Source organism: Ammodytes marinus (assembly GCF_949987685.1).
Source record: "Ammodytes marinus genome assembly, chromosome: 25".
Classification (NCBI taxonomy): domain Eukaryota; kingdom Metazoa; phylum Chordata; class Actinopteri; order Uranoscopiformes; family Ammodytidae; genus Ammodytes; species Ammodytes marinus.
In genome coordinates this window covers 979,259-990,906 of record NC_137229.1, presented here as the reverse complement: position 1 = coordinate 990,906, position 11,648 = coordinate 979,259, and the positions used below count along the sequence as shown (strand labels likewise).

The following is an 11,648-nucleotide window of genomic DNA, read 5'->3' as shown; positions in this document are numbered from 1 at the left end:
CGGTAGTGTTTTACCACGCCAGCTGTTGTTCCTGGGTGAGCGTATACCCATGACAAAGGCATTAAGAAAAATTATATCAAAAATAGCATTCTTTGCACTGATGGTCTCGTTTGCTGTACATGTAGTTTATGAGCATCAGTGGAAAAATGAGACTGTTTCAGAAAGTTCCTCGTAGCTACTTTAATAATTGATAAGATAGCATGTGTATGTGTTTATGTAGGAATGAACGCTTGAACACACACACGCAAGCAAGCACACACACACACACACACACACAGAAATATTTGTATGGGCGGGCCTGTCTACAACTTTAGCTAAGAGGTAAAAGTTAAAAAAACAAGGTTCAAGGTTCAAGGTTTTATTAAATGTCCCAAAAGGGCAAATTGTTTACAGCAGGATATCAAACACACGACAATGACATCAATGGGCACACAACACCATTATGTGCACAATAATATGTACACAAGCCTGAGGAGGACAAGAAAGTGCATAAATATAAAGTGCCTGGATATAAAAACTAAATAAAAATAAAAACAAAAATAAAAATAAAAACAATTAAAAAATAAAAACAAATTAAAAACTGATAAAAACAAAGACAAAAACAAAGACATCTGCAAACAAACATGTAAACAAAAGACCAGACCTGGTAAAAGCAGCAGGACGCTCAAACTCTGTCTGAACATCAGTGACACATCATGGAGTCAAATCGCCCGACATTTAAAATGCTTTCCCGTTCATCTGAGCTGTGATGTGGCGAGACAATGTCTGCTCTACACAGATGGCAGGAAACTGAACTTTAAAGACAGTAAGCAAAGCCAGATGCCAATGTGGATAGGATCACTTTTAGTCTTTTATTATAGTGGCTGTTTCTTTTGTTGTTGTTTGTAGCTGTGATGGTTTGAATTAATCTCAGTGTCTCTGGAAATCCATAATGAAGCTGGTTAGAGAGGTTATGAGGGTTTGTCGGTAGTGTTTTTTTTACTACGTCAGATGTTGTTCCTGGGTGAGCGTATACCCATGACAAAGGCATTAAGAAAAACTATATAAAAATAGCATTCTTTGCACTGATGGTCTTGTTTGCTGTTACGTGTAATTTATGATCATCAGAGGGAATAAAAAAATCAGTTTCAAAAAGTTCCTGGTAGCTACTTTGATAATTGATAAGATAGCTAGTATCTCCCTAAATACGTGTGTATGTGTTTATGTAGGAATGAACACACACGCACACGCACACACACACACACACCCGCACACACACACACACACACACACACACACACACACACACACACACACACACACACACACAGGAGTAAAACATGAGCAAAGGAAACTGCTGTAATTGTTTGAATCAATCTGAGTTTCTCTGGAAAACCAAATGAAGTCGGGAACAGCAGTTATGAGGGTTTGGCGCGGTGGTTGTGTTTCTTATGCCTCATTTCTATGGAGAATTTTTTTGATGAGTGTTCAAGCCACCGAACAAACGAGTTGACACAAAGTTGATTGTCTCTCTTGTAATCTCTCTCTGTGTTTCTCAGTATGGCAGCGGTTACAAACTGGCACAGTGGTTGTGTTTCTTATGCCTCATTTCTGTTGAGGAGTTTGCTTTAGAAATGGGAGAAGGGGGATTCTCTCCTTTTTATTACTACAGCTGCATTCCTTAAACCTCCTACAAGGAACTTTAAATGTTTCTGAAACAGTCTCATTTTTCCTCTGATGATCATAAATGATCTGTAACAGCAAACGAGACCATCAGTGTAAAAGAATGCTATTTTTATATAGTTTTTCATAATGCCTTTGTCATGGGTCCACTTTTTGCCGGGAACTTACAAAAAACTATTTACAGCAGGCAGACTGGGAAAAGCCTGTGTTTATGAACGATACTAAATCACAGTTTACTACTTTTACTATCATGGTTATATCACCATTATTAATCTGACACAGTCACATATAAATACATTACCTCATGGCCATGCATCCTGCCGTCTCTCTTTCACTCGCTTCCTAAACAAATGCACACGCTGCCGTCACGCGCTAGCAAAGATATTGAGGACAGCAGGCGATAGATAGATAGATAGATAGATAGATAGATAGATAGATAGATAGATAGATAGATAGATAGATAGATAGATAGATAGATAGATAGATAGATAGATAGATAGATAGATAGATAGATAGATAGATAGCACGCGCTGGTGTGGTAAAACACTACTGCATTGGTCCAAAGGGGGCGCTACAATCAACACAAACTATAGGTATCTCGTAGCTACTATAGGAAAAGATTTTTTTAAATCTATATGGTAAAATGAACGGGAAACTGAAATAGAATGTTCAAAAACGGCAGTTGGTAGAGTGGGTGGCTTGAGCACTAGAGTGGATGGCAGCTGAAAAATAAATGAAAAAAAATAGTTTTCAACTCGCTGCAAATTTCACTCCACTTACATGATCTTCACATCAAAACGTAGGGAATATTGTTCCGGTCGCACACGTGTGACAACTGAAGCAAACAGACCAAGACATCTGGATCTGTGAGCTTCCAAGTGACAGAAAGTCTAAACAACTGGCCCATAGACTCCCATATTACAGGGATTAGAAATTTCTGTAGAAACAGGGACAGTACAACTTTTTCAAACTGATCTAATTCTCACATTTCTTACACTACAGACACAATATTCACACTACATCTTCATCGGAATCTGGCGGTTCTCACGGTATGGTTATTTTGATGATTGGACGAACAGTTTGGGAGTTAGAAGCAGTTGTTTTTGTCATTTTTTTCTGACCCCTTCTTAGTCAAGCGGCTAAGTGTTTTTTTTTTTTTGATGATACAAGCGTGAATGGGTCACTTCACAAGAAAATTGTCCGAGACATTTTTAATTGTGAATTTGAAAAATTTCTCATAGAAGTGTATTGGGTTTTTTCATAGTTTTACTTTATTTGAATTTTTTTTAAATTTTGTGTCTAAGAAAATGTTCTTGTCAAGTGACTCATGGAGACTGCTCAAGCCAATTTTCACGCTTGTATCACAAATTTAAAGATTGTAGCACTTAGCCGCTCAAATATCTCTACTGCCTTAGTTAAAAGTTATATTTTTCCTTTTACTGTCATTGACACACACAGCCACACACAGTGCAGTCACCAAGTTCACCAGTCCCCTGCACTCTATTCTGATTTATTGTGTGCGTTGTTGTGACACGGACTAGATTGGGTTATAACCTCGCAATGCTTCCTTAATGATTTATTCAGTGAAATCCCGGCGCTGTAGTTATGGTCACATGTCACTAAGGGGGGATGACCTAATGGCAGCGCAAAGGGACTCATCATTTCAATATTAAAACTGACACAACACACTCCACACACCAAAACTTAAAACACACACACACACAGCTGCCAGATCGTAAAACCGTCAACTTTGGCAAACACTGGATAGGGTGTGATATCTTAGCAGGGGTGATATTGGGGATATTTCTGTGTTAGTGAGCAATATATTTTGGCAAACCTGTTTTGAAGCCATAAGATGTAAGATTCAAGAAGTGTATTTGTCATATGCACACAAATTAAAGGAGCTGTGTGTGTGTGTGTGTGTGTGTGTGCGTGTGTGTGTGTGTGTGTGTGTGTGTGTGTGTGTGTGTGTGTGTGTGTGTGTGTGTGTGTGTGTGTGTGTGTTGGCAGAGCAGTCGTTGACAATGAAATTCTTAAGTCCCAGGCTCCTCTCATCAATGCAATATAGAAAAATTAAAAGAAACTGAAGAGAGCAACACCTGAGACACAAATAAACTCAACAGTATAGTGCCATAAGGAATATTAAGGCCTCTGTATATAAGTCACAGAATGCCTTTATTTAACCAGATGTAAAAGGTCGGTAATGTTACTCAGCCCATATCTGAAAAGGGCTGCATTCGGTGTGCGAACTTTAAGAAAGCCTTTGAGGGAACTTTTTTCTTTTTTTCTTTTAATGCAGCATTTTACAAAATGTCAGACTTGTTTGTTGTGCATTCCAGCACACACCAAACCTTAACACACACACACACACACACACACACACACACACACACACACACACACACACACACACACACACACACACACACACACACACACACACACACACACACACACACACACACACACACACACACGCAATGGGCTTTACAGTGAAGGATAAAAGGTTTTTATTCTTGGGAAAAAACAAAAGCTTTGAAGTGCAGTGAAGCAGAGTCACAGTGTGTTTAGTTGTAACATGAGTTGCTGGAACTAATGTGTCCCCCGAGCAACTTCCAGATGGCAAAGAGTTCTGTCCTCTTCTGTTAAAGCCTCCGTAAACCTGGTGTTAAATAGTCAAAAATCAATATATACACACACACGCACATGCACACACAAAGTCACAAAACCTGGTCTACAATAGTATAAATCAGTATACAGTCAAGTGCGAAAGTTTGTGAACCCCTTGAACATTTTGGAATTTTATTTATTTTTACCATTAATAATTCATTTTTATCAATGCCAGTATTTTTTATATGAAATAACACATGTTTGTTTATCAATTCAACATTTTTCTTTTCCAGAAATCAATTGTTAAAACAGATAAAACAAATTATTTGACGAATGTTGTATGTGCAAAAGTTTGTGAACCCTGAGCTGCATTGCTTAAATCGAGCAGGTTGACACAATCAGGTGGGCCAAATTGGTTGATGAAATAGACCAATGTAATGAGAGATCTTTAGGAAAGAAATTGGGTGGCACTAGATAAAACAGAGATAAAACCAGGTCAGTTTAGGCTCACCAAAGTGAACCCATACAGGTCAGACATGCTAAAAGGGAAACAAATCTCTGAGGATCTCAGGAATAGAGTTGTGATGCTGCACATTTGTCTGGGGACAGCTATAAATTATTTAAAAAAAAGTTTGAGCTCCATCGGTCCACCGTGAGGCAAATCATCTACAAATGGAGAGCTTTAAGAGTGACTGAACATCTGCCTAGAAGTGGACTTCCTTCAAAAATATCCACAAGCGCCACAAGATAAGTGATTTTTCAGTTAAAAGCCAACCCAAACATTACATCTAGTGATTTGCAGACCTCTCGTGCAGCATCTGGGACAGATGTGCATGGTTCCACAATAAGAAGAAAACTCAGTCAACATGGCTTTCATGGGATGGTTACTGAAGAAGCCTCTGCTCTCAAAAAAGAACAAAACTGCTTGTCACAACTTTGCCAGAGAGCACCTGGAGATACCTGAAGTCTTATTCTGTGGACAGATTAGTCCAAAATTGAACTGTTTGGTCATAACCAAAACCGCCATGTTTGGGCAAAAACGCAATTTTGCCTACCACCTAGAGAACCTTCTCCCAAGTGAATAATGGTGGTTTCAAATTGTCTGCAAATCTCCAGATGTAATGTTTGGGTTGGCTTTTACCTGAAAAATCACTTTTCTTGTGGCGCTTGAGGATATTTTTGAAGGAAGTCCACTTCTAGGCAGATGTTAAGTCACTCTTAAAGCTCTCCATTTGTAGATGATTTGCCTCACGGTGGACCGATTGAGCTCAATTTTTTTTTTTATGAATTTATAACTGTCCTCAGACAAATGTGCAACATCACAACTCTATTCCTGAGATCCTCTGAGATTTGTTTCCCTTTTAGCATGTCTGACCTGTATGGGTTCACTTTGGTGAGCCTAAACTGACCTGGTTTTATCTCTGTTTTATCTAGTGCCACCCAATTTCTTTCCTAAAGATCTCTCATTACATTGGTCTATTTCATCAACCAATTTGGCCCACCTGATTGTGTCAACCTGCTCGATTTAAGCAATGCAGCTCAGGGTTCACAAACTTTTGCACATACAACATTCGTCAAATAATTTGTTTTATCTGTTTTAACAATTGATTTCTGGAAAAGAAAAATGTTGAATTGATAAACAAACATGTGTTATTTCATATAAAAAATACTGGCATTGATAAAAATGAATTATTAATGGTAAAAATAAATAAAATTCCAAAATGTTCAAGGGGTTCACAAACTTTCGCACTTGACTGTATGACATAAAAGTTGGGTGTCTCAATAAGCCTTTACAAAAATCTGAGGGCGTGGCCATATCAACCATTGTCCATGGCAACAGTCATTGTTTTGATAGGATACTCAGGGCAGAGAACTGCTGTGATTGGTTCAAAATACTTATTGTGTCATAAGAACCAGATCATAGAAACCTACCTCATCAAAACCGAACTATCTGTTAAAAATGTATCAAACCTAAATGACAATATCTCTCATTTGGATTGATACATTTGCCTATAACTCTTTTCAGATGCTTTACTATCATGAAACTAACTCCACACATGACATAGTTAGAAGGTTTTGGTGGACTTGGGTTTACAGAAAAATGGGTTTTAAGGGTGTTTTTTGTCTGTGTGTTCTTGCAGGACGAGAGAGAGAGAGAGTAACCCGAGAGCCATTCCAGGATGGAGGGGAGGCAGGGTCTTTTCCTTGTCCTCATCATGGCAACATGTTTCTACGGCAACATTGCTCAAGAACAACGGAAAAGTGTGTATGATTATATAGCCATGACCTAACTTCCTGCATACCAGCACATCAAGGATCTAGGCTAACATACCCCATTATATTACATTACATCAGACCATTAAAACACCATCTGTAAAAAACTATTTACACAATATGTGTATACAGAAATGCATGTAGGTACAGACACAGGGACACACCCAAGGCATTCCAACACACACACACACACATTTGTACGTCCATACTTGTGAGGACATTCATTTACATCATACATTCCTTAGCCCCTTACCCTAACCCTAACCATCAAACCTAGTTGCCCTACCCCATCCCTTACACTAACATAAACCTAATTCATACCTGAACCTTAAAACCTAGTGTTAACCCTCAAAAAGCCCTTTAAACCTGCAGTGTGTAAAAGTTTTATTTCCTAGCAGATTTTGTAGAAAATAATTATAATATCCATAAGTACGTTTAATTTAGTGCATAATAGCTGAATTTTTTTTACACACACACACACACACACACACACACACACACACACACAAACAAACACAATGGGCCTTACAGTGAAGATGTGGTAAGTTTTGAAGTGTATTCTTTGTATTTATGTAAGGATCACCGTTACTAACCCTGCACTTTCGTGTGTTTTCTTCTGAGCACCTGGAGATGCATTAATTTGTTCACAACATTGCGGGCTTTGATCACCGGTGCCCACATGCATAAAAAATTGTTGTACTTTTTGTATTTACCAACCTTACTGCCAGACAAGATGTTGATATTGGCCGATTCTGCAAAATCTGGAATCTGGAACCTTTTTTTTTTTAAATAAGAATTCCACAATACCTGCCAACATGATGTTTGGTTATAGAAAGAAAGAAAACAAATAATTCAGGCAAATTGATCATGCTGAAGGTTTGGCTAAGCTTGGGAAAATACAATGCTTTGGTAAGGATGTTATACAGTGTTCCTAACATCTCAGCGAACTGCAACGCTAAAAAACTAAATCTTTAAAATGCAAATAGAGAAAACGCGAGCATATTAAAAAATATCATCAATTTGACATCATGTTTTGCAGTAGATTGAGCTCTCAGGGCCACCGTAGTAATAATAATAGCAGGTCTACAGAGTCTGTTATCTTGCATGAAAGTCGGATGCACTGCATTTTCAATAGAGATCTTGGCTCTCCACTGAACATCCATTGTAAATGTCTACGGCTGCTGTTGTTCACGAAATAGCAATCTTAAAACTTCATAGAACACCTAAAAGTTTATATAATGAGGATATAATGAGATTTTAATACTCAAACTTGTTATGTGTTCAGTTAAATGCATTTTTCACTTAATCAGTTTTTAAGGAAAAGCATTTTCAAGGTTAATTGCTTTTATTTCAGTAGATTAAAGTTGAAGTCAGTGATTCTGGAGAACGCTTGTAAACAAAGTGGCCCACCAGAGCTAGCAACATGCCTGTTTACAGAGTCTAGGCTGTGTACGGACAGGTAGATAGATGATCATGAGGAGAAAATCACTGATTCTGACAAAAGGTCATTTTGACAATAAGCGTTCTCCATTTCCTAATATGTATACAAGTAAGCCACACAACTTTGTTTCATTTTCTTCACACTTTTGCATCCAAGTGTCCACCTGAAGGTAAGATCTATTCTACCTCCAAGAAACTGTCCACAACCTGATCACAATCACAAACTGCACAATTTTTTTCTTCTTTTGCTTGCACACAACACAAGCCACCCACCACTTCTATGAATAAGTCACACTGAATCTTTATCACCTCTTGACTGGCACGCTTTCTCAGAACCACAAACTGCTCGTAGTAGTAAGAGGTAGTAAGAGCTTTCCCTTGCTCATATCTGAAAGACCTCTCCATGACTTGACAACCTTCCCCTCTCAGTCTGCACTCAAGAGGCCGTAGCGGACATCGTCTTCTTGGTCGACGGGTCTTGGAGTATCGGAGCGGAGAACTTCGAGCAGATCCGTAGATTCCTTCACACGCTTGTCAACAGCTTTGACGTCAACCCCGATCACGTCCGCATTGGTTTGGTCCAATACAGCACCAATTCACGCACGGAGTTTCTTCTCAACACCTTTCAGACCAAGAGGGACATCCTACAGTACATCAGCAAACTGCCTTACTTGGGGGGTGGCACTCATACAGGGGAGGGCTTGGACTTCATGTTGAATAACCATTTTGTGGCATCGGCCGGAAGTCGGGCTGCTCAGAACGTACCGCAGATCGCAGTTGTGATCACCGATGGCAAATCGCAAGACAATGTGGAGTCCCATGCGCAGAAGCTGAAGAGAAAGGGGATTGTTCTGTACGCGATCGGTATCAAAGACGCGGACGAAGACCAGCTGAAGGAGATAGCCAATGAGCCGCACAGTCAGCACGTCTACAGTGTGTCGGATTTCGCAGCGCTGCAGGGAATCTCTCAAAACATCGTCCAGACGCTTTGCACAACCGTAGAAGAAGCCAAACGACAACTCCTGCAATTGTCCCAAGGTAAAATGGATCAGACCAAACAGCTTGTGGTGATTCAGTGATCTGACTTAAGGTTACTTTCATCTGAGGGGGCACTCACACCAGGCATTGGTACCGTGCCCAAACACGATTGACGCCTAAAGTCTAGTTCGTTTGACCAGTGTGATTGCTCCCTACCGTATTTTTATGTGAGTGCTCTGTACTCCAGCGTCGCAATCAAATAATTACTCGTTTGACAGCCTTGGAAATTTTTAACCATTTTAAATTCTGATGAATTGGCTCTCAGTAGTTCGGGTTTTCAGTGTATCCATTGATGCAAAGACAACCATCACTGGATTACTTTCATACTGATGAAAACTTAAATACATGTTTATTCTCAGAGATAATGATATCCTTGGAATATGTTACACACATACACACTTAATAACGATGAATTTTGACTCAAACTTCACTCAGGGTTTTGAAGACAGACAGCCTTAGAAATTTTGAACCATTTTAAAGTCTGCTGAATTAGCTGTCAGTAGCTTTGGTTTTCAGTGTATCCATTCATGCAAAGACCATCATTGGTGAAAACTTAAATACATGTTTATTCGCAATGGGCCTCAGAGATAATGGTATCCTTGGAATATGGTACAAACATATACACACTTAATGTTTGACTCAAACTGCAGCACTCAGACACGATGGGTTTTGAAGTCCTTCAATTGCCTCTCAACTAACACATGATCTTTGCCTCGAGTGGCGACTTTGGAAACCTCTTCTGTAGAATATCAACAAGGACTCGGTATTGTTTAAGTCGAGGCAGGTGTTACATTTAACTTCTAGATATCATCTTGAAACTTTGCCAGTTGATTATTAACGTTAAAAACAATTACTGTTGGTATTTTCTTTTAAATGTTGAGATAATGGCTGTTAGGGTGGTTGTACAGGCGAAATATACAAACAGACAAAGTCTAGTCAAATAAACACATAAATGTTAATGTTGGACCTTCGATACCTTCTAGTATAAAATCTCAAAATCGACCAGTGGTTGAAAAAGCTTTTCGCCTGCAGTCTCTCGACTTATTTGGTAACACAACTTATTGCTCCAAATTGACTTATTTTTACTCCCTCCCATCCAGCATGTTCCCAAGGCAATGTGGCTGACATTGTGTTCCTGGTTGACGGCTCCTCCAGCATTGGCACCAGTGACTTTCAGGAAGTCCGTCTGTTTCTGCGAAGCCTCATAACAGGCCTCGACATCGGAGCGGACAAAGTTCGGATCGGCTTGGCTCAGTACAGTGATGAGCCTCACAAGGAGTTCCTGCTAAAGGATCACATGGACAAAACCTCCATGCTGGCTGCGGTGGACAACTTCCCCTACCGAGCAGGACACACGTACACAGGCAAGGCCATCGACTTCCTTGTGGCGCAGTTCTTCACAGAACAGGTAGAAAACTAAGTTACATATTTTCTTAATGATCTTGAAGATTTGAGTTGTGAGCTTGTGTTGAGTGTTTGTCTTGTGTATTGTGTTGACTTTTGTTATGTTGTGAGCATGAATGATATGTACATAAGGTTATGTATTTGCTGTAGGGGAGAACGGGGTAAGTAGGCACACTTTTCACTCTAGTGAGAATTGCTTATCACCTAAACATCTTTCAATAGTCATTCCTACATTAAATTGAAGATGTACCTCTCACTTTTTATATCTTATTGTAATAAAGAAGAAATTAATCATCAAAGACACCCTTACACATTGTGACAACCAACCCCATCAAGGGGTCGGTTGTCAAACGCTATGGGGTTGTTTGTCACAATGTTATCTTAATGGGAATAATCTTAAAAAGAAGGCAAGAAAGTAGAACTAAAATTGAAAGTTTAATTGCATTGTCAAGTTGACAAATAGGCCTACATAACTTACTGTAGCCTTGGCAGCTGGTCTAGTTTGGGATGCACTGGGTTGTTTTGATTTTGTTGTCCTTTTTTCTTTTGCATGCTAGCTGCCTTTTCCTGCTCTATTATTTCCTTCTCTGGGGTGTCAGTGAGGATACAGCTTGACAATTTCTTTCGTTATTGGGTTCCTTTTCTGGCTGCAGCCTTGAGATAACATGTGACAACCAACCCCCCAAAAAATGTGACGACCAACCCCAACTTGAATTTCTTGCTAGCATCAAGGCCAACAACCATCTGACAACTAATTAGCTTGCTAACCACAATCTAAGTTATAGTTTACCCTTCACACTTTGTATGGGTAACAAGTGTTTTGTTATAAACCCATTGTGTAAAAGCCTAGAAGAAAAATACTGAGGAGCTAAATATTTTGAATTTGACATGAAAAACACAAACAGTCCTCTTACCTCAAATTCAGCAGTCTAACTCCAAGGAAGACTATGTAGGTGACCTCTGATCCCAATTCTGGATATTTACATACCAAAATTTCACAGACAGCGCCTTCTGGTTCCGAGATATAACGATTGTGACAACCAACCCGTGTGACAAATTACCCCGTTCTCCCCTACGCTTAATGTACTGTGAAAGCCCACACGTGAACCCTAATCCAAAAACATCTTTCTAACTATGTAATTTGGGGAGTTAGTTGCATGATAGTAAGTTTGATCAACTTTACTGAAATTCTGTTTAGATGAGGTGGGTTCTTATGACAC

General features: G+C 39.3%; 2 protein-coding genes across 2 annotated transcripts in view; both read left to right on the top strand.

Moving 5' to 3' along the window:
* Positions 1 to 11,648, top strand: part of col6a4a (collagen, type VI, alpha 4a) — a 69,907-nt gene that overhangs the window by 19,125 nt on the left and 39,134 nt on the right. The window contains exons 3-4 of the mRNA XM_080053378.1: positions 6,414 to 6,534; positions 10,125 to 10,432. Of these exons, the coding sequence (XP_079909504.1) occupies positions 6,453 to 6,534; positions 10,125 to 10,432 (390 nt within the window). The 5' untranslated portion in view covers positions 6,414 to 6,452. The remainder of the gene's footprint in view (positions 1 to 6,413; positions 6,535 to 10,124; positions 10,433 to 11,648) is intronic.
* LOC307270230 (collagen alpha-1(XII) chain-like) lies at positions 8,086 to 9,065 on the top strand (the record flags this gene model as incomplete). The annotated part of the gene is made up of 2 exons (XM_080053405.1): positions 8,086 to 8,095; positions 8,416 to 9,065. The coding sequence occupies 2 exons, from the start codon at positions 8,086 to 8,088 to the stop codon at positions 9,063 to 9,065; spliced, it is 660 nt and encodes a 219-aa protein (XP_079909531.1).